Source organism: Rhinolophus sinicus, chromosome 4, assembly GCF_057876585.1.
Source record: "Rhinolophus sinicus isolate RSI-liver-muscle chromosome 4, RSI-T2T, whole genome shotgun sequence".
NCBI classification, from domain to species: domain Eukaryota; kingdom Metazoa; phylum Chordata; class Mammalia; order Chiroptera; family Rhinolophidae; genus Rhinolophus; species Rhinolophus sinicus.
Window position 1 is genome coordinate 46,386,891 of NC_142504.1, and position 26,530 is coordinate 46,413,420.

The window sequence follows — 26,530 nt, forward strand, 5'->3', positions numbered from 1 at the left end:
GGGGGTGGGGGGTGGGGGGAGGGGCTAATAAACAATAACTATGCTAACTACAATACTAAGTAATAACACTAACTAAAAAAATGAGACCAAGGAAACAAGAGGGAAGGGAAAAAATAAAACGGGGAGAAAACCAGCTAAAACGTCCAAGTCCAACAGGTCACCACAAATCAGCTTCCTGGGCTATAACGGACAGCAAGCTCAGCCCAGCCAGGGCCTTATATAGCAGCTATGGGTAATTTCATCACACTGCTGCTTTATGAGCTCAGAGCCAGAAACTGACCATGTGTGGCTAAGGATAAACTACAGTGGTTTTCTCAGTTTTGGGTTTCAAGACCTCTTTACTCTGAGAAAAAGGGGGGACCCCGAAGAAATTTTCTTTATGTGGGCTATTAAAGACTGATTTTTACTTAATTAGAATTTAAAGTCTGTAGGATGCTTTAAAAAGAGAAAAAAAAAGTGTAGTTTTTCCAGGGGTGGATAGTGTTGCATTTTGAAAAGCCCTTAAGATAATTTGTTTACACTCCCTCAGCCAAGAAATGGTGCTGCCCTTTGAGAAGCACTACTTGGGTGTATAATAAAGTAACTTTTTATGTAAAATGATCATTTAAAAGGCATCTACAAGCAATTATTCTTAAAACCAGCTTGTGCTTATTAATACCGCAGCTTAGCTGAGTAGTTCCCTCAGAAAATACTTTCAGGTGTGGATTCATTTTGGATACCTTCATTTTTTTTGTTTGTTTGTTTGTTTTGTTTTAAATAAATGCAACCCTGTTAAAAGTGAATTTGCTTCCAAAAGTGGCTACTTCATAGGCATAAAATTGGCTGGGCTCAGGGGAATCAGATTGAAATAATGCTAGGGACATGAAGTCTACCAATTTTCACTATTGATTCAATGCAGTTAATTGTTTGCACAATTTCAGTTTCACAACTTCCAGAAGTAAGTGTTGCCTATTTTTCTCTAATTAGTAAATTACCACATGTCAATGTTCGGTACATTGTTTAGAACAGATTTGTTGTCAACTTTTGTGTCAGTTTAAAATAATCTACTTCAAATCATGGGAAAATCGTGAATATTTAGTGATATATTGGATCTGATCTCAGTTTTCTTGAAGAGATACTTTTTTTCTTTAAGCTCTGCCTGATCCACTGTCCTGAAGCTCCAGACATAGCTGAAACGTTTTAAAACTAAACCATTAAGTCTTTCAGACTATACCTCCCATGTTTGTCCCTTAGCAGCACACAAAATGGAATGAAAGAAACATCTTGGAATTATTATAATTCAATGCATTTGGATAACTTATTTGTGCCGTATTTATTTCAAGTGTGTTTTTGTTCTTAAAATTCATCCATTCAAGTTTGTCTTCCTCACCAGCTCCCAGTCGCCATTACCTTTCCATTAGGGAACTCTGATGCACCTCTTCCTTTGTCTTTGATCTGTCGTGAGCCTTTTGACATTATCGGTGGTGTTTTGGGTCCTACAGAATGCCCCTCCCCATGTCCCCACACACTCAGGATTTATAGTGACACTCATCGATACTGAGATATTCTGAGAAATACTTCTGTTCTAATTGATACCTGCAAAAGTACCAAATTGGACACCTAACATGGTTCCTGAAAGCAGAGTAACTTACAACTGTAAAGCCTCCTTTTGTCTGTTGTTGGAAGGTTGTGTGCTTCTAGAAAATTGTCCATTTCTTCCAGATTGATTAATTTGTTGGCATACAGTTGCTCATAGTAATTTCTTAATTTTTTTGGATTTCTGTGGTGTTTGTTGGCACTTCTCTCTCATTTCTGATTTTATCAATTTGGGTCCTCTCTTTCTTTGTTTTGATGAGTTTGTCTAAAGGTTTGTCAATTTTATCTTCTTGAAAACCTGCCTCTTGGATTCATTGATCTTTTCTATTGTTATTTTGGTCTCTAATTCATTTATTTCCACTCTGATCTTTATTATCTCCCCCTTGTACTCCCTTTGAGCTTATTTTGCTGTTCTTTGTCCAGATCCCTTAAGTGTAAGAATAAACTGTTGATTTGTGACATTTCTTGTTTGTTTCCATAGGTCTGCATTGCTATGAATTTCCCTCTTAGGACTGCTTTCGCTGCAGCCCATAGATTTGAGGTCATTGTGTTTTCATTTTCGTTTGTCTCGAGATATCTTTTGATTTCTTCATTGATCTCATTGTTGACCCATTCATTGTTTAGTAACATGTTATTCAGTCTCCATGTAGTTGTGTGTCTTCCAGTTTTTTTCCTGTATTTGATTTCTAATTTCATAGCAGTGTGGTATGATTTCAGTTTTCTTAAATTCATTGACATTTGTTTTGTGACCTAACATGTGGTCTATCTTGGAAAATGTTCCATGTGCTCTTAATGAAGACTGTGTTTTCTACAGCTTTGGGGTGAAATGCTCTGAAAATATTGATTAAATCCAACTGATCAAATGTGTCATTTAAGGCTGCTGTTTCCACATTTATTTTCTGCCTGGAGGACCTGTCCCTTGTTGTCAGAGGTGTGCTGAAGTCCCCTACTATGATAGTGTTACTGTTGATGTCTGTCTTTATGTCAGTCAATATCTGTTTTTTATGTTTAGGTGCTCCTATGTTGGGTACATAGATGTTTACTAGAGTTATCTCCTCTTGTTGGATCGATCCCTTTATTATTATATAGTGCCCATCTTTGTCTTTTAATATATTCTTCATTTTAAAGTCTATTTTGTCAGGTATAAGTGTAGCTACTCCAGCTTTTTTCTCATTTCCACTCGCATGAAATATCTTACTCCATCCCCTCACTTTCAGCCTGTGTGTCTTTTCATCTCAGGTTAGTCTCTTGTATACAGCATATGCAAGGGTCTTGTTTTCTTATCCACTCAGCCACCCTATGTCTCTTGATTGGAGCATTTAATCCTTTTACATTTAAAGCGATTATTGGTAGGTACATAGTTATTGCCATTTTGTTATTTGTATTTCTGTTCTTCATTACTTAGATGTTTCTCCTCTTTCTTCTGTTTACAGAAGCCCTTTTAACATTTCCTGCACTGTTGGATTGGCCATGAATTCCTTTAGCTTATGCTTTTCTGGGAAGCTCTTTATCTCTCTTTCAATTTTAAATGATAGCCTTGCTGCATAACGCAATCTAGGTTGTAGACCTTTGTTTTTCATCACTTTGAGTATCTCTGCCACGTCCTTCTGGCCTGCAAAGTTTCTGTAGGAAAGTCATTTGGTAGTCTTATAGGAGTTCTCTTGTATGTAACCCGCTGTCTTTCTCTTGCTGCTTTTAGGATTCTCTCTTTGTCTTTAACCTTTGCCATTTTAACCATAATGTGTCTTGGTGTGGGCCTGTTTCGGTTTATCGTGGTTGGAACACTCTGCACTTTTTGGGCTTGTATATCGGTTTTCTTCACCAGGTTAGGGAAGTTTTCGGACATTATTACTTCAAATATGTTCACGATCCCTTGCTTCCTCTCTTCACCTGCTGGTATTCCTATGATGCGCATGTTATTGAGCTTCATGTTATCCCAGAGGTCTCTTAAACCATTTTCATTGTTTTCTATTCTTTTTTCTTTTTGTTGTTCCATTTGGATGATCTCTGCTAACTGTCTTCTAAGTTGCTGATTCGATCCTCTGCTTCATTTAGCCTGCTGGTAATTCCTTCCAGTGTGTTCTTTATTTCAGTAATTGTGTTCTTTAGTTCTCACTGGTTGTTCATTATGATTTCTACATCCTTCTTTATGTTGTCTTTAAGCTCCTTAAACATTCTTATCATCAGTGTTCTGAACTCTGTCTCTGATAGGTTGGTTACCTCTGTTTCATTTGGTTCCATTTCTGGAGGTTTCTTCTGTTCTTTTATTTGGGACATGTTTCTTTGTTTCCCCATTCTGGCTGACTCTCTCTGTTTGCTTCAATGTATTAGGTAGATCGCACTTAGTTCTTGCTGGGTTATCTTAAGTAGTATGTGTCCATTATATTTGACTTGCACCACTTCGTTCTTCTCCTCTGCATGTGCTCCAAAGGTGACTCTTGTGTTGTGTTTATTGTCCTGTTAAAGAAGATCTTTAATTGCTTTTCGCTTGTGAGTAGGGGGGGTTGACGCCTAGGCTGACTAGTTGTGAGACTTGACTCTGCCCACAGCAGGTTGTTCTGCTGCGTGAGGGTTGACCCCTTATATGTGGTTTGGTCTCTATGGGCTCTTGTGCCTGTAGAGAATTCCCTCTGGGTGTGTCACTTGTAGGTCAAACCGGGTAGCACTCTGGTTTGGTCTGGAGTTCGCCTCTGGGTATGGTGAATCTTGTGCCTCTTAAGCTGGGCCCTGGTAGGGCAATTTCAGAACAAAGCAAATCGCCAAGCACAACAACAAGAACAAAGAAAAAAGTCAAATACCTTCACATGTAAAAACAACCGACAACCTCCACTCAACACAGGCAAAGATATCAAAGATATAAAGACAAAACAGAACAAAACAAAACCAAAAGCAGCGCCAGTCTTGGCTTAAGCCCACCAAGTAATCTCCAGGTTGTCCTCTGCTTTACCAAAGAGTCCTCTGCGTATTGTGCAAGCAGACCTGGTCACCTGGTGCCCAGAGTGACGTTGGGACTGCAGATTTAGATGAAGGGGGGCTGAGGGGTCTGGATGGTAGTTTCTACAAAGTCAGTGCAGGTTCTGCTCTTGCCTGCACATGTGCACACTGAGAGTAGCACCACCAGCCCTGTGTCCATTTCTCCTGAGTCTTAGGGAACTTCTTCCGTGTGCGTGTGTGCGTGTGTGTGTGTGAGTGGCGGGCGGGAGATTTCTGAGCTGCTGAAAGCCCGGAGCTGTGTCTGCCACTTACTGCTGATCCCTGGGAGTGCCTCTGCAGTTGTAATTGCCCTGCCCTAGGCAGGCCAGAAAGGGTGGGGGCTGGGGATGGAGGGGTCTTCTCTGTCCCAGCCCAGCAGTGTCACACTCTTCCAGCAGGCCAGATAAAGTGGTGGCTGGGGTGGAGGAGTCTCTTTTCTCCTAGCCCAGCAAAAATCACACTTCCCAGCCTCTTCCCTGGGTCAGAGCTGCACGCCAGTCTTCCATGAGCCTGAGCACTAAGGCTCCTCTGTAATCTGACACTACTCCTCAGTTCAGGGGCCAGTTTAAGTCTCTGGAAGGGTGGGGGTAGGATTGGAAGAATGGGGGCAGGGGCCCAGGTATGGAGTTTGTGTCCTTTGTCCAGCCTAGGGCCCAACTGGAGATCTTACTGAGGTTATTGCCTCAAATCCTGTATATGCTGCCCCTTCAGCAGGAGAGATCAGCTGTGGGACGCAGGAAAAGAGCCCACCTCCTGGCTTTTATGCTATCTGTTCCGTCCTGGCATCCCCTGCATCTCTGCAGCTGCGGATGCCTGCCGCGTTTCCACAGCCGAAGGTGTGGGCCGCGTCCCCACAGCCACAGATGCAGGCTGCGTTTCCACCGCTGCAGATGCGGGCCACGTCTCCACTCCATTCCCTTCCCTCGCTTGCACAATTTGCCCACCTTCAAGTAATCCTTGCACGAGTCTCTTAGCTGTTCTGTGTGATGAGCAGAGAGTCTTTTGATGGGTTATGGATGTCCCGTTTGTGATAAGATCCAGAGGAGAACTCAAAAAGTGCGCCCCGCTGCCGCCATTCCTATGACTCAAACTTCCGGGCCACATTTTAAGTGCTCAGTAACCACGTGTGGCTAGGGGCTATCATGTTGGACAGCACAGATAGAGAATATTTCCATTATCAAAGAAAATTCTATGAGTGGGGCAGATTTGCAGAGCCTATGTACACCTCCTGTCACCTTGCTATGTTTTTTCCCCACTTTGGGGTTGGGAGGGAAATTAAGCCACAGCCTAACTATTTGAAATATTTGCTTATGAGATCTGAATATGGCTCTCAGTGTATGTAATTGGGTACATTTATTCTACATCTCACTTTAACTTTCTTCAAAGCAAGGAAAACAATAACCTCAATTCTCTAAAGAATGGTGTGCGGGGGATTTTCCTAGAGTGGAGGTTGTCATCTTATTTATATTGTTGACATTTCATGGTTGTTCCTCAGGATGGATTCCTTAGTGAATTATTACTGGTATGACTATGTCTAATCCTCTGCAAAACGTATTTTTTAGGGAGGTTGTACTAGTTCACTCTTTCACTATTATTATTTGAGAATGTTCTTCCTACTGTTCCCGTGACAGAATTGATGATCGTTTTTAAAACTTTGCTAATTTGAAAAGAAAAATAGGGTGCCTTGTTTTAATTTTTATTTCTTTGTTATTAGTGAAGCTGAACTTTTAACTTTGTTAACTAAGCATGTCTTTCTCCTTGTGATCATGGAATATAAAAGAACAGAATAAACCAGTCGTTTTTTTGCTGGTAATATGTTTTCTATATGAAAGTAATCAAAGTGCTACATGGGACCTTTGTAACTCTTATAGTTATTATTTTTGTTTATGCTTTAGTATAGCATTACTTTTATTCTTAGTGAGTCTGCTGTCATTTTAAAGAAAATGACATTGTGTGCTTAGTAACCATAACTGTAATTTTATATCTGATAGAATTGTTACTACTTTTATCTAATAAAGCTAGTCTTTTTTGTTTATTTTGTATTTAAGATATTGCAATAATATGTACTTCTAGCAATGCATTGCAGTCTTAAATGTCATTAAAAATAGGCACAAATGGTAAATATTATAAAGACTGCTTATAATAATCCTTAAGCAGCCTTCTCAGGGGCTTTTTTCCTATGTGATTCTTTGCTAAAGGAACTAGTACAGTATAACAGAGAAAATATTGTGATTCGCTGAAGTATTGTAATGATTGAATCCACACAGCTAATTAAATATTAGCTTGGGGACAAGAACCCAGGTTTCCAGACTCCTTGTCAAGTTCCTTTCCACCAGGGAAATCTCTTATTTCAGTTAATCACATAAAAATTGTCATTAGACTGAAGTATCAGTTTAAGCATAATGCCCACATTTGTAGGTCCTTGATGGACATTATCTAGCTGTCCATATAGCAACAGTCGCTGGAGATGATGTGCGGGTTTGCATATTGAAGGAGGTGGGAGGGCTGAGGGTGTTCTGGGGAGATGGCTTAAGGGAAGGCCGTCAGGGCTCATCTGGAAAGGTCACTCTATGCCAGGAGCTGTCTTCTTCGCCCTCGGGCCAAGGCCCTTCATGACCTAAATATGGGTGGGTAGGGGGCTCACACATCATGTTTGCTCTTATTTTCCCAATTTGCCTTTCATTCTAGATAAATAAGAAGACTGGAAACTTTCTGTAGAGAAGAGACACATTTTAGATAAATCAGGGTCTATCGCTCTTAGTGATGACTAGAAGACAAGCTAGCTAAGAGGGCAGAGCAGTGTGTGTCTGTTAGGGGCATCTCATGAAGCTCTGGACACTTCTGTAGTCTCCCATGACGTCCTACCCAGGACTGTCTCCATTCACTTTCCTACCCTTCAGTAGCTTACACAGTACACTGCTTATGGTGGGTGCTGAGGCGTTGTGAAACTGAAAATTGTTAGCAGCTTGTTAATGTACCATTTCTAGAACTCGGAAATAAAAATGAGGTAAATTGAGGCAGGACATCTAAAGGAATGGAAGTAAGGGTAAGTGGTTTAGGAAACTTTTTATTTGTCTATGATTCTACTAAGCTCTACTAAATTCCTTCTTACTTCTAGGAAGTTTGTGTGTATGTTACAGCCCGAAGTTTGACTCTTGGGAACAAATCACGTATTCAGTGTTTTACTTTCATAAAGGTACTTTTCATTTATTTTGTATTTTACATAATCACTTTTTCCAAATAGTAGCAAATTTGATACATTTTAAAGTCTTATTACTTTGCAATAAATTTTATCAGTACATTCTATATCTGTATATAGTCTGTATATATTCTATATCTATATATAGCTGTATATATTCTATATCTATGTAATACATATTTCCTGAAGAAATTCACTAGTGATAAATATTAAATTAGCTAATTATTTTCATATAGTATATATTTTTTATCCTGACCTATATCTTTTTCTAGGCCTATAAACCAATCCTAATGGATGTATTTGCCCAAAGTGTGTTTCTTTTTTATTATTACTAATTAGAAAGTATCAACAAACTTAACTTATAAAGGTACATAAGGATTTCGTTTAAAACTTTCATGGTCTCAGAACTTAACAGGTCTTAGAACTAAGTACATTTATTTCATTTCACTCATCTGTTGCCCAAGAAATTGATATGTCCAAGTCAGCGTGGGGAGCACAGTGAAATGCCCAACCTTTTCCATTTCTGAAGTCAGCCACAGTATGACCTCTTAACAGTTTAAGTCTGACCCATGCTAAGGAGTATTTATTTTGTTTGTTTAGTTTCTTCAATTAGTGTCTATATAGTCTATAACGTGGGTAGAGTTAACATTTTTTAAAGATGAATTTTTTTCAAAATGTAAAATATTTCATGCCAGGCCATGCTGCAGTTTACTATTCTGTGGGAGTGCCTAATGTTTTCTTCAGAAGTTAGTTTGAAGTAAAAAAGTTCAATAGTTACTCAATAATGAAGAAACTGAATGTAACTTCAAACTAACCACATAGAGATGCTTTAATAGTGTAAGTTTGATATTTTGTGGAAAGTTTTCACACATTTTCTAATGATTGATGATTGAAACCAGTAAATAAAAGTTTTCTGAAGATGAAGGGTTAGAAAAATGGAGAGTGAAGACTAATACACTGAGTTTAGTAAGTAGTCTACTACCCTTTCTAAGTGACTCCGAAACGTCTCAGAACATCTTAATGACGTCAGGGATGTGTCAGTGAGCCACCGGGTCTCCTCCATCTCTTGGATCCTTAAGTGGATTCCTTTGGCTCCTTCCCTCTCAGCACAACCTACCTGTTAAGGTCTAAGATTATAGAAAAACCCGGAACAACTCCTGCAATGTGACTGCACTCAGCTCATGCACCTTCAATGCTGGCTTTTGGAGAATGATGGGGAACCGGGAGATCTAGACGTTGAAGAGGCTTACTTTATCAGTGTCACATGTAGTAAATTATGCGAGTATTACATAGAGTCACTGCCTTGCGTGGAATTCCAGCTCTTTGTTTCTTAACATGCTTTCTCTGGCTTCCTGTTCATGGCTTCTCTCTCCACAGGGCACAGCAAGACCTTCACTGCTGCTCTCGGGAGTGCCGACTCACGTGTGACGCAGGGCATTACTTTTCTCAACCTTGGTGAGTGAGAGAGAGAGGCATCTCTGTTCTGAGCCATCCTTCCAATACATGCTATGCCTCATCCTTTTATATCTCATTTTCTTTTCTGGTCACCCCATTTTCTCATGCCTCTTTGGGACTTGGATCACTGACCTTTTTGAAGCCTGACAGGAGAGGGTTTTCTCTGGAAACAACTTCTCCCCGCCCCAACTCCATCAGCCTTTTTATGGTGGGGGAGGTTTGGGAGGAGGAGTACATCTCTCTTTTTAGAGAACCTACGCTGTGAGCTTTCTTACGTTTTTAGTAGCAATCCTAAAAGCCATTTGTTTGTATAAAAATGATGACAGTACATGAGGTGTTCCCTTTTTAAAAGCCCATGAGAAATAATACATGATGTTGGTCCCTGAGTCTGGCGAGGACAAAGGCATTAGGGAAATGGTCCATTTCCCTGTTGCTAATTGCTAAGAGCTTCCAAGTCCCCCAAGTGATTTATGGATCAGCTTGAGTGAGTTGTTTTTCGCTGAGTAAATATGGTAAAGGGAACTTGAGTAGTATTAAGGGAATCTATGAGGAAGAAAATAAAGAAGGGGTTTATTGTACTGCTCCAGTGAAAGCAACTTCTCCATGCTAGTTGGGGCACAAACAGGTCAGCACAAGACTAAACTCAACGATTGCTTGCCTACGTGTGAGACATGGCACAATATTTAAAAAGGAAAAGCTACTATCATGACGTAAGTTTAGGCAGGTGTGATGTGAGGGAACCGGGCAAACTTGGAACCAAAAAAATATGAATATCCATGAAAAGATTTTTTGTTTTGAATGATACTATGGGTAAGATGAGATATCTTATGCTAAGTGGGCCAGTATGTGGCACATTTTATCGGGAGCTCTGAACCTGTGGGAAATTGCCTTGGAGAGGCCTCATGCTACTGCTTCCTGTGGTAAGAGAGATAAATACAAGATTTCTGTCTTGTCTGGGACTTGATTCTTATCAGCAGTGCTATATATGAGCATCCCATCTCAAGCGTCATGTGGGAAAGTTTCCACTAAAAACAACTTGGCATTTTGTGAGGTCAAAGTTATCTTTTTTTTTTTTTTTTTTTACCCCTGGGAATGACTCTTGAAAATGGTAGGCATGATTTAATCTACGGTCTTCAGAATGAGAAAAGGGGGGAAGTACCAGAGCTTTGTGAAAATAAGTTATCTGACGTAGGTCAACGTTCCTTCTTAAACATATTTTACTTTATAGACACAAAATTGTACCCAGTTAAAACTATTCTAGAGGTAATTTTTATGACAACAATATTGCTTTTTTGAGTGATGTATTTTTTTTCTAGTAATTGCATGAAATTTTTCAAAATGTCACTGATCGAAATGGGTTTATATTGATTGAAATATTAAAAAACAGAGTTTTTTGGAAATTTTTTGTGACTCCCCAAACACCTCTCTATAAGAAAGATATGTTTATAAATAAAAAGCTACCATTTTAAATGAGTATTATGTGCTGTTTTACATAAGTTATCTTGATTATTACAATAATTCTGCTTAGTGATGATATCCCCAGTCTACAGACAATGAAACTGAGGCTCAAAAAGGCTGAAATGTGTGCTCAGCCTTCTTTTAGTGTCTCTTACAAGGGGCACTATATTAGTTTCGTATTGCTGCTGTAACAAATTACTATAAATTTAGGACTTAAAAAACACACAAACATTCTCTTATGGTTCTAGAGGTCAGAATTCTGAAATGAATCTTGAGGAGCTAAAATCAATATGTAGGCAGAAATGGTTCTTTCTGGAGACTCTAGGGAAGAATGCATTTTTTGCCCCCACTAGAGGTTAGCAGTTCTTGGCGTGTGACCATATCACTCCAATCTCTTTCATCATATGGTCTTCTCTCCTGTAGACAAATCTCCCTCTTACAAAAACATTGGTGATTACACTGGGTCCACTGGATAATCCAGGATATTCTTCCTGTCTCAAGATCCTTAATCACATCAGCAAGGTCCCTTTTGTCACTTAAAGTAATATACTCACAGGCTCTGGGGATTAGCCCATCAACATCTTTGGAAGCCATCATGCAGCCTACCACAGGTAGTACTGACATTTTTGGTGCGACAGTAATTCTTTGTGTGAGAATGTCCTGCACAGTGAGGCATTTAACATCCCTGGAGCCCCACTCACCAAATGGCGGTAGGAACCCCCCCTCTACCCCAATGATTGTGACAACCCAAAACACTCTCAATATATTTCCAAATGCCCCCTATCCCAGAGACATAGTACCATCCTAATTAACTGGTTAGCCTAGGTCATTTGATACCCAAATCCATACCACTGTGCCCTACTATATTATTATTTGTGTTTTGCTATTTCAGGTTTGCCATAATTATATTACTGCAACCATTTGTGCTAAGCACTTTAATATCACTTAATCCACAGTGACTGAAAGGACACTTATAAGCCAGTTGGTTGGAGTTTTACATCCCTTTTCCCTTCCTTTGCACATAATGCCTCCTATGCAAACGATTAGCATATATTTCTTTGCTTCTTAGAAAAATGAGTTTCCAGCTGGCTCACTTATAATTTAAACGTTTTAGCTATATGAAATTCACTACTATTATGTGAGTTTCTGTTTTCCTACGATCCTAAACAATTATTGGTACTTCTACCCTCCCATTCACCAGAAGTCTACTTTTATACCTTGGTTCAATCTGTATACAAGTGTTCTTGGTACAAAAATATGTAGTGCAGGGACGTGAAGGTGTGAATTCTAGGCAGCTAGCTATGCAGAGAAATCAATTAGGACTTCATGAAGTGTCAGAATGCCTGCGGAGATTGTTTTGATGAGTATCAATTTAAAGTTTCTCTAAGCAAAATGCTGATGATCACGATGATAATAATGACAACAGAGATGAGGATGGCTATGGTGAGGATGATGAGGTCAAACACAGGAGACTACATTTTAGAGCTTCCCCAAACTGGCAGAAACGGAAGGAAATTCCCATGAGAAGCTATTCCCAGCCTACCAGAGTAAGGAATAATTCATAGTGCTTAATATTTTTTATTCTAATGTACTCCCAAAGACCATTGAGAGTCCCATAAAGCCACAATTCACTTAGAAACAAAACTATAGATTAAATTAAGGTAATCATGGCTAAATGTCTGATGAAAATTAGCCACCGATAGAAATAAATGAGATCTGGCTGGTAAGAAGAAATGTACTGACATCAGAGAGATTGGTATCATGTTGGTCAAACTTTTGTGTTTTAAGAGATTCAAAGAAAAATAGGGATACTGTGAAGTTCTGGGCTTTATCTATACCTGTATAGCTCTTACCACATGTCAATGGCCCACATCTTTCTCTTTTACAGACTATTATGTGGCTGTTTACTTACCTGGTCATTTCTTTCATCTACTTAACATTCAACACCCAGACCTGATCTGCCACAGTTTGTTTTCGACAGGTATGGCTGTAGTTTTTCTCCCACAACATGGTCCATATGGGTTTGTTTTGACTTTAATGTTTATGTTTGGGTGAGAGGTGAGAGGGGGTCCTTTTATTTGCTAATCTACTTTTTTTCCCCCCAGGAAACAATGAAGTGATTGATATGCTACCTCATAGTCCTTTACAGTCACTGTCAGGGTCCCTGGTACTGGACTGGTGTTCTGGAAAGCTCTATAGAGCATTCCTCAACCAGTCGTATTTACTAGAGTTTCTATGGAACACCCGCCTGGACTGTGAGAAGATAGCCGTTTTGCACTGTGTGCTGTCATGTGGCCGCGACCCACAGTTCCTGGAAGCAAAGGTGGAAACATAGCTTAAGTTTCAAAATTGGCAAATAGACAATATCAAATGTATTTATGTCGTGGCTAGAAACGAACAGAAGTTATTTTTATTTGTTAACAATTAATTGAGGTTTATGGGCTCTATCCTGACTTGAATGTATTCTTCTCTGGTGCTCCTTTTTGTGGATCCAACCAAACCTCTGGCGGTAAGGGTGCGTCTGTTCCTCTGACTCCTCTCTTTTCCACCTTGTGAATAAATGTTTAGCTACCTCAGTAACATTTAAAGGAAGTGCTCAGTAAATAATGAGTTTCTCAAATACCTGCTTTTCCACCTTATCTATATTTGGTGTATGTCGTCAAATGGACTAAAATCTGGTGGCATGTATTTATTATGTTTTCAATAAAGATAGTTTACATTTTAATTGCACATTACAATTTACAAAGCACTTTTACACATTTTGTCTTTTAATTTTATAATTATTCTGTGAAGTCAGAGAAACCCTCTTATTAGACTTAATTGGAACCAATGGGTGGTTGGTTAATTGAAAAAAAAGATATCTTAAACATTTTATTTTAACCTGAAACATATAAATGTACATTTATTCACCCATCTTCTGATGTAGATTAAGGCCCTTTATTTGTATATCAGTTAATTGAAGTTCACAATCATTTTTCTTACATAAAACCTCTAGTAATGTATTGTCTCTGATTTCCTATTACTTTTTTGTTCCCTAAGGAGATCAATAATTTCAAAGCAATCTATGTATATAGGGCACTTTTTTCTCAATCTTTTATAGTTGCCTCACTAACATTTAGTTTTTTAGTAAGTGTTTTAGAGACATGCTTTTCAGCCTTTCCAAAGTATCCAGCTTTTTTGACCCAACAGTACTTTTTTGCATCCATATTTCACTTACCTGTGGTAATAGTTTATTAAATTACCTGATTATAAAAATAAGTACAGTTAGCATGAAGAGATTTGGAAATAAAAACAACTTATTGGTAGGAGCAGAAATGTGAGTATGTTACTCATGGCTAGGCAGGTCTTAGAGTACCTGGCAATCTAAGGTAAGGAACGAGGGGCTTTATTCCTCCAGCAGGTGGGGATGGTTTTGGAGACTTAAGAGAGAGCTGTTGATATCACAGGGATTATCCCTCCCTTGGGAGCATGGTAGAGTGATGCTCATAAAAGTTAAATAGTGTGATAATGTTCACACTCATTACTGAGCTGGAATTCAGACCCAGGTCTCCTGCCTCCAAGCTTAGTGGGTTTGTTTTCTCCTGTATCCTATAGCTTTCCCTGCTGGTACTTTGCTAAAATAGGACCTCCTCTAGCAAAAACAAACATTGGGTTGAGGAAAGCTTATTTGGATCCCAGCCAAAGGCACTTATTAAAAAGATGTGTAAAAAGGATCTCATTTATAATACTGTTCCACCCACACAGTCTTGCATTATGTATTAATATCTTGAAGGTAGTATAGAAGTGAGTATATGCTTAGGCAATTTCAAAATAGGTACAGATTTTAAAAGATTCATATATATTTTATACTTCTTTGGTGGTGGGGGCAGGGGGCAGATTTAAATATTAACAGAGTTGTCTTCTTCTTAAAGATTATTCAATGGGTTTCTGAGAACATCTCTGCCTGCCATTCATTTGACCTCATTCAGGAATTTATAATTGGTAGGTATTGCTGATGTTTGCATGTTAAGTTGAATCCTTGACCCTTTTGCTTAAGGGAAAACAGAAAATTGATAATGTCTCAACCTGTCAAATTGCAGGTTAGGAATTTTTTTTTTATTCTATTGCAGCCAGCAGCTAATTAAATTTCATTCTCTTGTGGTTTTGTGACAAGTTGTGGCTGTTCAGAGACTGATGAGATATAGGATATGATTTTGATTCTATAACCTCATTAGTGATTTTTTTTTTCAGTGAAATGTAACTTTCTTCTTTCTTCATTTTGTGTTGGCTGATTCTATATGAAGTGGTATAATGCCATTTGAATACATATAAGTGCCAAATAATTTTTAAAAAATTATTCTCATTGTCAAAAGCAGAACCTAAACATTTTAATCAGTAGATAAAATCATGATGGTTAAGGTTTAGAGGATGAAAATCTTTATTGGTTTGCTTGTCTTGGCAAATTACAGTGTCTACTACCTTATTATTAAACCATGTCTATTTTTTTTCTTTAAAAACCTGTTTAGCTTCTTCATATTGGAGCACATACCCAGAGACAAGTAACTGGGATAAACTTTTGCCATATTCCTCTGTTCTCACTTGGACTACAGTAAGTTAATGCTTTATATTCCTTATGTAATTAAAATTGACTTACAGGTATGGGTCAGTTGTAAGATATTTCTGTCATAGTGACCAATATTGTGATTTCATTTCAATTTTGACTGATAAGGAGCTGAGTTGGCATTTTTCTGGCAGAAAAATAATAGTGAATCCTTGCTGTTGGCCATAGATATTGGTACAAAACAGTGCAGTTGAAGGAGAAGATACAGGGTATTTGTTACTCTTCCTAGAACTACCAAGCAGAACTAAGCCTCTATCATCTTCAAATGGTATTTTAATTTTATTAGTGACTAGAATGGATTAAAACATTTCTTAGGGTTTTATAAATGAGGAATGCTGGACCACTGCTATTAATCTGAGAGAGTCTCTTAGTAGATTAGCACCTTCATGACTCCTTCTCCCAGCCTTATAAAGAAAATGTGTAGTAACTCTAGAGCTTTACAATCAGTGAATGTTAGTTGTCTTAAGCAAACTCACTCCATTTAACCTTTTCTTCCTGTTGGTCCAGACTCTCTCCTTTTTAATTAGGAAGTACTGAGCTAAAATATTGTTCATTTTTTCTTGAACGTGGTGCAATAAGCTGGGCTTTGTTGGATCAGAAAATGAAAAGCACATACAGGCATCCCCTGAAAAAGGTTCTGCTTCTTCTCCTTTCATATGTAGATGTTAGAACTACACACTTAGCCTGGAAGTAGAGGTCCGTATCACAAAGGCATTTAGAAAAATAAATTGAATTCAGGTAACACAGTCCTAGGAAAATATGTACTAGGATAAATTGTGACAATTCCCGTTTTGTGTTTAGACTAAATACAGTCCTTAAAAAAGACATATCACCTGAGTTTGATTTCTACATTTTTGGTATGCGCAATGGTAGTGTTTTCCCAAAGGCCCTTTCTTCTTGTGTTTTACTGTTAAACTTATTGAACTTCCATGCCTCGCTGTAGAATTATAAGGGGAAGACCTGAGCTTGTTCCTTCTTTAGGTCCTCACTGTTTTCTTTAAGAACCCTTGTGAATATACGTGTAGACTCTGTGGTAACGTGGCAGGAAGTTTGCAGGTTAAACCACCCAGTGTCAGGAAATGTACCTCAGCTTCCTTTCCTCACCACCCATCTCTCTTTCTCCTGCCCTGTGAGGCTCAGGGTCTGGGAGGCAGGGACACAACCTCTAGTTCCCAGGGTTGTGTTTAAAGATGGAGCGTGTGTTACTTGGATGTTGTGTGAGAATGTCAGCCTGACAGGCCCGTCTCCATGTTTGCATTTGCCATGAGTATGTGGCAGAGGAGCAGTTGTGGACATAGAGAGTGACATCCTGCAAGAAGTACAACATAAAAAACCCAAAGTTATAACCATCTGTGTGCCAAACTCTTTTTAGGGTTTTCCATGTTGCTTTAAAGTTCTTGTGGTTGAGGTACATTACCTTAAAGATCTCTTCTAATCCTGAAATTCTATAAATCTATGCTTATCTTTAGCAATGATGTAAACCAATTTTTTTCCCGTTCTTTAATCTGAAAATGCTCTTAATGCTACACTATTAATAAACACTTGTCACATTCAAAAACATTACTTTCACACTTCTGTATGGAGGAAGTTTATTTCTGTAAATGACTGAATTGGATTTTTTTAAGATAGTAGAAAATATGGTGTGCTTACACATTTATAATCCTGAATTATGCTGTGCTAACAATTAGCGTTATTATACTTATTTTTTTCACAAAACAAGTTTATTGTGGTTGTCTCAACAGTAGCTGTGTGAGTTGTTATACCTATTTTAAGATGCTATTCATAATATAAAACTGTAGTGAAATTTTAGAGCGTTTTTGAAGTATCCTCTGTTGTTTAGTAGTGATAAGTGAAGCACACAAAAGATTCTTATTACAGGCTTTTTATGCTCTCAGTGGAGAACTCAATTGCTTGAATGCTCTGGAAATTTATTTGTCCACTGTTGCAATCCTGCCTTTCACAGGAATATTGTATATCTGTAAAATCCAGGATATTTAAATTGTAAAGAAGTACCAAATTTTATAGCTACATAACACCTTCTAAATTATTTTCTCACATATTATTTACTTTTTTAGGACATAAAAGATGAATTGACTAGCTGAGAGGCTAATATACATAATTCACATAGAAACACACTTTAAAAATAACAGTGAGTCAAGGGCGACTCTGGAAGTTTACCCTTGTGGTAATGCTCACTAGTTAGCAGAATGTTCTAACTGGGATTTCCTGAGATGGACTGCACGCCCTTCACATTGGACCATGTGATATCCTGCATCAGTTCTTTACGAGGGTCTCTTTGCTCTGAAATTACAGGGGAGGATGAGGTGCTGAAAAGTTTTCCACTAAAGTCACACCAGCATCCCATTAATCTCGGTTCCTTCTAGTGAGGTGGGACCAACTGTAGTACATTTAAACAAAAGAGGAGAAGAGGGAGGAAGGAGTACAAAAATGGAACCTATCCCCCTTCTGATTACACCAGTGGCACAAATGCAAATGTGTAAGCAATATGTACTATTTGCTCTGTGGTTCTTCATTAGTCTTCTTTCCTTTAGCGACACTGTCAACTATTATTATAATCATAACTTTAAAGACTATTTCCCTTCCTGAGGCAAGAGACCGGCCATGTTCACTGTTATTTATAAACCCCAAGGTTTATTTAAAGCCGAGGTTAGCAAACTGGAAGCTGCCCTCAGTTTCTATCTGTGCAGAAAACTTCCTGAGGCTCGAGTTTGTGGCCACTGATATGTTTAGCAGTTGTGTGTCTATTTTTTCCCACCATAGGAAATTCCTGGAATAACCCTTGTGACGGAAGAGATTGCATTGCCTCTAATGAAGGTAAGTCCCTCACAGTTAGAGACAAAAGCACAGACACACGTGGCTTCCTCGCTGCCTCCTCGCTCACTGGAGTTAAAACTTGGCTGTCCTGAGTGTTATGGTGGTTCCAAAAGGGATTGTGAACTGTCAGGGGGATGAGGGTAAAGGGCAGGGCTAGTTCTCTAGGAAACCCTTCCCAAGTGGTTGAGTAATCACTAGGAATGATATTAGGGCAGTTCTTAGGGATGCCCTTCAAAGAGGGAAGTTTTCTGAAAATAGAGAATTACAGGTCCCAGTGTAAACCATATAGAACAAGTACTTTCTATCACACCTCGCATCAGTCAGTACTGGAGGAGTTCTTGGAAACGATCTTTAGACGGCCTGGTAGCTGTTCTTTACTTCATTTGTGCCGTCACCCCCTCAAGACATACAAGTACACACACACACACACACACACACACACACACACACACACACACACACTTTTAAACCATTAAGTAACCTGTCTGGGATTATTTAATTTCCTTGTGGTTCTAAGAACAGCCTTTCTGTTTCTCAAGAGTGTCCTGTATCCGCTCTCTATGTGGCCTCGGTCAAGCTTTACTTATGTCCTTCCTGCTCTGACTGTCTTTCTGCAGTCTGGTGGTTTCAGAAGAGTTTCCGAATACAATAGGTCGAGCAGGGTGGAGTGGGTGAGTAGAAAAGAATGCAAATGTAGTTAAAAACTGGGGAGTATTTTAGCATAGTTTACTTGAAGATCCTTTGTTGTTTTTGGCTTTGCCTCCTGTTAATTATAGATTGGTGTGTACTGGGAAATCTCAACTCCTGGCTGCAGGCAGCTCAGTATGCTGCTGCCTTTTATTTACATTTGATTCTTTTGGATCCTTGAGGGGCTGGCTAGACCTGGGCAGCTGGGGGAAAGAAGTGGGCATTTGAGGTCACAGTGATGCATTGGGGCTGAGAGAGGACCGATGGGGGCAGGTTTAGTGGTTCTGGTTTTGGTTCTAAGAAGAGTGCTTTAAGGAGAGACTTACAGGGATGTTTCTAGGCAGAAGTGTGGGGCCACTGTGAACCTCTACAAAGGTAGGAAGACACAGGGAAAATAAAGCTTTAATTAATAGTTTAACAGGTTCTTGTTAAGAGCCTCCATCCTTTCATTTTATTGTTCCTGCTTCTACTACTCATCTGCCAAACCTATAATGTGTTTAATGGACAAACAACAAACTCGCGAGGAAATTTTGAAAAAGAAAACAAATGTCACCCACAATTCTACAGCTCCTGTACCCCATATCAACTGTCTATTTCTCCCCATTTCCTCTTGGACTCTGTCATAGGTATTCGTTTTTGTCTAGTAGTAATGGCAATCTAGAGATAATTAATAAAGATTACAAATTATAATATATCATATACATTCCGTGTTGGTACATAAACATCATAATTATGATTACTAATGACTTCACGGATTCTAGTGTGTTGCTGTGTCTTAATTTACTTAATCATTCTTCTTTTTTGGGACATTTGTTTCTAGCCCCCATTTAAAAAACTTGCTATAATTTTGCAGTGACTATTTTTATACAGACAGCTTTTCTTTGGATTTATTCCTTAAGGTTAAATGCCCAGGAGTATTACTGGGTAAAAGACTATGACAATTTTTATAGCTTTTGATTCTTATTACCAAATTGATATTCAAAAAAAGTTGTGATAATTTACACTGTTATAAGGGATTCATGAGTTTATCAATTTTATTATAATCTTACTACAATGTATATTTTCATTCAGAATAGTTAAGTAAGTATATAAGAGTGATGGGAAGATTCTCTTAAACTTTTTACCCATTGGCTTATTCTAAGAATATGTTTTGGCTTTGCTTGGGAACAAAGTAGCTTAATTTTGTACTCTGTGGTTTGGGTTTCTTTTTTTCCTTCTGTTTTTATGTGTGTGTATATAACATGATGTGTTTTTAATTGTTCATGATTTTGCTTTTTTTTCTCTCCTTGGATATTCATTGTGACTTCTCACTTTTTCTCTTCTCCCCTAACTATCTTTAGCATTTGGCCCTGCAGACGGTTGTTTCCCATTAACCACTCCCAAACATACTTGGGAGCTCTTTGGCGATTCCACATGTGTCCACATGCTAGTAGGAAGTGTTACCTAGGACAAGTTTGAACTGTGGATCTTTTCATGACCCTCTCCTCAGAGACATGATCCATTGGGGAAGGCAGAGGTATACGGCTGGGTCTGGCCTTGGGCTCAGGAGAACATGGTACTGGATTTGGTTTGGCCTGCTCCCCCACCGCCACCCCGACCCCAATCACTCAGTCTGGGAGACTCTAAGCAGTACCTTCCAGTTCACAGGACATTTTGCCCTGAGTTCTCTCATTTGTTTCCCTGTCTCTACTAGCATAACATCCATCACTATAAGCTTCTGCCTTTGACCTACTTCTTCCACCCCAAGTCCCAGCTTAATTACATTGTGACAGACCTGGTTGAAGTGGCACCTCCCACCCTTGAGCCTCCCTCCCAGCCCCAGACTGCTCTTGCCATGCTTACCACTGGCTCTTAGCACCTACAACCTGAAGCACAAGGTACCTCTCGAATGCATGCTTGCTGCCAGACTTCCCATGAGGCCCAGGAGAACTCTGTTTACTCTGAGCACTTGCTTCCGTTCTCCTTGGTAGATGAATGCCCTAATAAGGAGGCACTAGAGGGAAGGGAAAAATGAAACCAGGCATAGGCTTTCCTCCTGCTCTCTCTGCAAATCATTTCAGTGTGAAGTGGAGCAATTTACAATTGTTTAATATATGAACATGTTAGGATGTATAAACCAGTTAAATTAGAGGATTGTTACCTGAAAGACAAAAGACTTCCTGACTTATAAAATGACTTCCACAAGAATTTAAGAAATGAAACAAGAAGTATATTTAAACAAGGTTTTCGCTTTAAAAGGAATGCCATCAAGAGTGAACTCCTTAAGAATGATTTTATCCCTTCTTAAAACATGGTTTTCTCTAGGGAAGTGGCAACTTTTGTAAAGGTTAAAAATTACCCTTGGTTTTATAGTGAGAAGAGAAACTGTTAAAACTGTCCAACCACAGGAAGCATGTATGAGGTGTGATCAAACAATATGGAGAATGTTTAAGTAAAAAACAGTTTATTACAGTAAAAGACACATTGCCATTAATTCCCCTCAAAATATTCCCCCTTGCTTCAAACACACTTATCCCATCATTCTTGCTACTTTCTGAAGCAGTTCTGGAAGTCCTCTTTCGTAAGTGTCTTTGGTTGCACTGTCGTAGCTGCCTTGATGTCCTGAATCCTTTTGACTTCGGGGAAGAGCCAGAAGTCCCTTGGCGCCAGATATGGTGAATAAGGTGGATGAAAACACACCATAATGTTTTTATTTGACCAAAATTGCCATATACCAGAATTGATGTGTGACACGGAGCATTGTCATGACAGAGGATGATTTATGACACACTTTAAAACACACCTTCTCTCAACTATAGCTCACACCTGACTGACTGCACTGAACAAGTTGAAACTTGTCACACACTGTTACTAAGGTTCAATGCACTGCTTCCCATATTGAAGATCCTTGCCTTTCCGTTGGATGGCACTTGGCAGAAGCATTCACCATATTTTGTGATCACAACGGAAGGGCTCAGTGTCACACCTCGCTTCTGGTATGGCAATTTCTGTTAAATAAAAACATTACGGTGTGTCCTCATCCACATTATTCATCAGATCTAGTACCATGCGACTTCTGGCTCTTCCCCAAAGTCAAAATGACCAGGAAAGGGAAATGTTTTCAATTGATTCAGGACATCCAGGCAGCCATGACAGCACAACTAAAGACAGTCACGAAAGAGGATTTCCAGAACTGCTTTAGAAAGTGGCAAAAATGATGGGATAATTGTGTTTGAAGCGAGGAGGAGTATTTTGAAGGGTATTAATGGCAACGTGTCTTTTACTGTAATAATTTTTTAATTTAAACATTCACCATGTTATTTGATCTCACCTTGTATGTATTAAAAAAAAAACAATAACTTACTTGAATATAAAGATAAAAGTTGAATGAGAATGCCACAAATGGAGAAATGTAGTATTTTTACCAAAGTATTTTTTAAGATAGACAGCTTTAGTTTCATTTTATAAAGTAAGGAAGCCTTTTATTTAACCATTTGTTTAGAGATTATTAACCACCTGACCCAGAGACTGGAAAGGCCAGAAAGACTTAAAGTTCCTCCGCACTAATGGCCACTCAGAAGGGAGGGCGTCTAAAAGAGTAGTTGACACCTGGACTGTTCTACATTCAGAGACTTATTTACTTAATTATGCTTCTTCACTTAAAAATTTTTTTAAAACTTTTAACGGGGCAGAGAGCATGAGTATAATTCATAGCTTAGTGAAATACAGCTGTCTTTTTGGAAAAGACAGCTTTTCCTTGACCCTTCCTATACAGATAGCAACCAGCACTTAAATAAAAGGTTTGTTAGATATCCATGCAATTCCAGTGTAATAGCTGGCAATTTTTTAAAAAATTAGAGTTGTTGCTTAGACAACAATGTAGCATTACCAGAAATGTCAGTTGTTTATGTGGGAAATATTAATTAATTTTCCACATTTCAGTTTGTACATATGTGATATTGTGTTATAAGTAGAAATATATATTTGGTCTTCATCCATAGTTCCTGGCTCAGAGCTTGTAATTTCCTAAGTGGTAAGAGCTACAGAAACATCTTTTGTTACAATATTTGCTGTTTGTTCCCAGTTACTGAAATAGTTCCAGAGCACAGAGGTGAGAAGTATGTCCTTTGTTATTTATAACAAGCCCCTTTCAATCCACACCTGAGTTTATGTTAATGAGGTGACTGTTGGAAAGCACCTAAGGGTGGGACTGTGGCCTCCAGAGCCAACCATGTGATTAGAGGGTGGGAACTTTCAGCCTCACCCAATTCCCCACATCAGAGGTGAGAGTGGCTAGAGATAGAGTTCACTCACCAATAGCCAATGATTTACTCAATGGTGCCTAAGTAATGGAGCCTCCGTAAAGAACTCTCACTGGAGGGGTTTAGAGAGCTTCTGGGCTGGATAAACATGTGGAGGTACTGGGAGGGTGGTTGGTGTGCCTGGAGAGGGCACAGAAGCTCCGAGCGCCTTCCCACCTGTGCATACCTTGCCCTAGTATCTCTCCCATCTGGCTGTTCCTGAGTTGTATCTTTTATGGTAAGCAAACTGTTTCCCTGAGTTCTGTGAACCACGCTAACAAATTATTGAACCCAAAGAAGGGTTCTGGGAACCTCCAATTTGTAGATTGTCGGTCAGAAGCACAGGTGACAACCTGTACTTGCTATTGGCATCTGAAGAGGGGGCAAATTGTGTGGAACTGAGTCCTTAACCTGTGGGATTTAACACTATCTCTAGGTAGGTAGTGTCAGAATTCAGTTAAATTGTAGGACGCCCAGCTGATGTTGGAGAATCGATGGATGTGGGGAAAAACACCCACACTTTTGGTGACCAGAAGTGAAGTATTCTGTGAGTAGAATTGTAAAGAAAACATAAGCATTTTTCCTATACAACATATTTTCTGGGACAGTGAGTTAAGGCAAATTCAATTAATATTGTAAAACTTAATTTTATGATGCTACAAAGAAACACTATTTATTAGAAACAGAGTACCAGGCTGGTAAATTCATTGCTGTCATGTGTGGAGATGGGGATACCTTCAGTTTACTTCCCAGATGATGAAATTGCGGAACAGGCCCAGGGTCAAGGATTCTCGTTTTTCTTTCTCTCCTACCAGCCACTCGGCTATGCTGCTCTTACTCATAGTTTTCGTTGGAGATAAAATGTTTAATTCTTAAGGTTGAGAGGAGGGGAATACCTCAGCCGTGGCTTTCTCAGGGTATATGCTAATTGTGGGATGGAATAATTTAGAGCCATATTTAGTGATTATATTTAAAAAATCCAGCCCACTAAAAATGGTAAGAGAACAACCCTGCTGGGCAAAGAAGAGAGATTTTATTTTTTTAACTAGCTGTTGGGAAGAAAGAGGAAGTCCATTTATAAATAGGAGAACTTGCAACATGCAATGCCCTTCACAGGAAGCCTCAGGAGGACAGTCACTTGTCCTGGGTCTGGGCAGCCCAGTTCAGAGCATCTGGCTTGATAGGTGTCTTGCTAGCTTTGTGGACACAGATGTTTCTATTTTATTTTGTCCGTGTTGGAGGTAGTAGGTCACTATTTCTCTGGCTGCAAGTAAAAGCTGACACTGAGACGGAATCCACTGAACAGCCAAGTAGACTGATGCTTCAGCTCCACTACTTGAGCGCTGGCACAGAGAGTGAAGATTCTCTCTGAGTTGGCTTCCTCTGTTGTAAGAAGATGCTGGTTAATCAGAAGACTGAGGACCAAAGCCGGAGGGTCATTTAGAAATGAAAGGCAGATGTTTTTTCCTGGCAGTAATTTGTGGATGAGCCAGTATCACAGGGTGGTTTTTTTTTTTTTTTTTGGTGTTTTTGTTTGTTTGTTTGTTTTAAATCAACGGTCAATCCAAATCCTAAGTGGGAATCTGTCCCTTAATGTAACCCTTTGGTTCTTTTGTTCAATTAATAGTTGTGATGGTCTACATGTGGTAGTTACTTCATGTCATCCTAAGAGACAAAAAAACATTATTTCTCAAGAAGAGACTTCTTTCAAAATCAAAGTTTAAAACTCCTGCTTGTGCAAGGAAGTGCTTTTGGATCATTTCTTGAGTATATGATGGCTTCTAACACCAAGTCTCCCAGAAGTAGTTAAATTCATGGGTATTTTTCTTATAAAGCATTTTTGTATATTTTAAAGCCTTATGAGCTCTTCAGGTAGTTGGCAGTGTGCATCTCTGGCCGCTGTGGCTCTCACGTTGCTCAGTTGTTGAATGAAGGTGGTGCCTATCGCTCACTTCATTCCCTAAGTGCTAGTTGACTGATCAGAGTGGTTTTCTGTACTCCCAGGCTGGCTCTCTCCCCACCATACTGTGTTACAACATCTAAAATTTTATCTTGGAGCTTCTTTTGTTCTCTGGCTTAATGAGCATACTGGCATTCACTTGGCTTTTGTTCTCTGGCTTCACTTGGCATTTGAGATCCTTCACAGATGGGCCCTAACTCCCTTTTCAGTGCTGTCTCCTAGCATTCAACAACACAATCACGTCTTCAGACAGCGGTTCTTCATCAGCCTTTAAACCAGAGGTGTAGATTGAGGAAAATGTTTGAGGGTGGGAGGGAGACTAGGATTACCCAGACATGCTCAAGTATGTTCTCAGCCCTGGCTGAACGATAGAATCACCGGGGAACTTGTAAAACTCGTGAGGCTCAGGTGACACCCCACCAGGTAAATCTCTAAGGGGTGGAAACCGGGTGAAGTTTGGAGTCAGCTCTAGTGGCTGTTTTCCCCCTAGGGAATGAAGTGCTGTTTGGTGGTTTTCTCTGCTTCCTCTAATGCTCTGCCTCTGATCTAAACCCAGAATCCACATTTGGAGCTCTCAGCCTTCCTCACTTCCCAAGAGCCCCACGTGGGATATCCTGTCCTTATTCTTCATTACTTAAATCCATTTTCATCCTCTGGGTCTTATGTATTAAGCAGGCTTCCAAATAGACCTTCAATTTACAGTGATCTCTGTGAGTTTTCATAACTTAAAAAGTTGCATCACATATCTAGTAGATACCACATAGTGACATGTGCCACTAATTGTTTTTCTCTGTGTGCCCTTTACTGGCTATGGTACAACATCCAGTGCAGTGACTGCCTTGAAAGACCTATAAATTTATATTAAAGTATTTCTGGGGCTTTTGGCTAACAGTGTTTCTTTTGTAAGTAAGTTGTTGTTATTGTTTTAAACTTAGATCCTTTTCCTTCGAACTCAAAGATTTTGAACTATTTTAGGCCATGGATTCCTTTGAAAATCTGGTGCAAACTGTAGACCTTCTTCCCAGAAAAGCGCTCAGACAAACATGCACTCCATTTTAAATACAGTCAGTGGGTTCATGAGCCCCTTTGAAGCCTGTCTATGGACTTATTTCATTGGTTTATTCTCAGTTGAGAAAAGGGATTTTTCTTAAATGAGGGAGCGAGAAGGAAGGTCATTTTGGGAGAGATTGTTTCTTAGGCGCCACAGCGTAAGTGTGTGATGGGCTCTTCTGACAGGAGGACGGCATTTGGCCTGAGGCGAAGAGGCCCTGTGACAAGCAGGACGCCAATGTGCTTCCCTTCCCACACCTTGTCCTGGGCAGGGTCGGGCGACCACACGGTGGAACTGGAGGCAAAGCAGGCAGAGCTAATAGCGTAACTGACCACAAGATGTCACCACAACACCACTGAGTTTTCCGGCTTTTGGCAGTAGTGTGTCTGAACCCAGAGGTAAAAATAGCAAGAAAGCTGTAGTGACTTGCGTCAGAGGCCTAACTGGCCAAAGTGAG

At 39.4% G+C, this 26,530-nt stretch overlaps 1 protein-coding gene across 4 annotated transcripts in view; it reads left to right on the plus strand.

Annotated features, from left to right (window-relative positions):
* GSAP (gamma-secretase activating protein) overlaps positions 1 to 26,530 on the plus strand; it is a 101,140-nt gene that overhangs the window by 46,863 nt on the left and 27,747 nt on the right. For all 4 annotated transcript variants that reach the window (XM_019744568.3, XM_019744572.3, XM_019744569.3 and 1 more), the window contains 7 exons: positions 7,667 to 7,744; positions 9,125 to 9,202; positions 12,549 to 12,641; positions 12,766 to 12,983; positions 14,572 to 14,641; positions 15,166 to 15,248; positions 18,042 to 18,095. In XM_019744568.3, the coding sequence (XP_019600127.2) occupies positions 7,667 to 7,744; positions 9,125 to 9,202; positions 12,549 to 12,641; positions 12,766 to 12,983; positions 14,572 to 14,641; positions 15,166 to 15,248; positions 18,042 to 18,095 (674 nt within the window). The remainder of the gene's footprint in view (positions 1 to 7,666; positions 7,745 to 9,124; positions 9,203 to 12,548; positions 12,642 to 12,765; positions 12,984 to 14,571; positions 14,642 to 15,165; positions 15,249 to 18,041; positions 18,096 to 26,530) is intronic.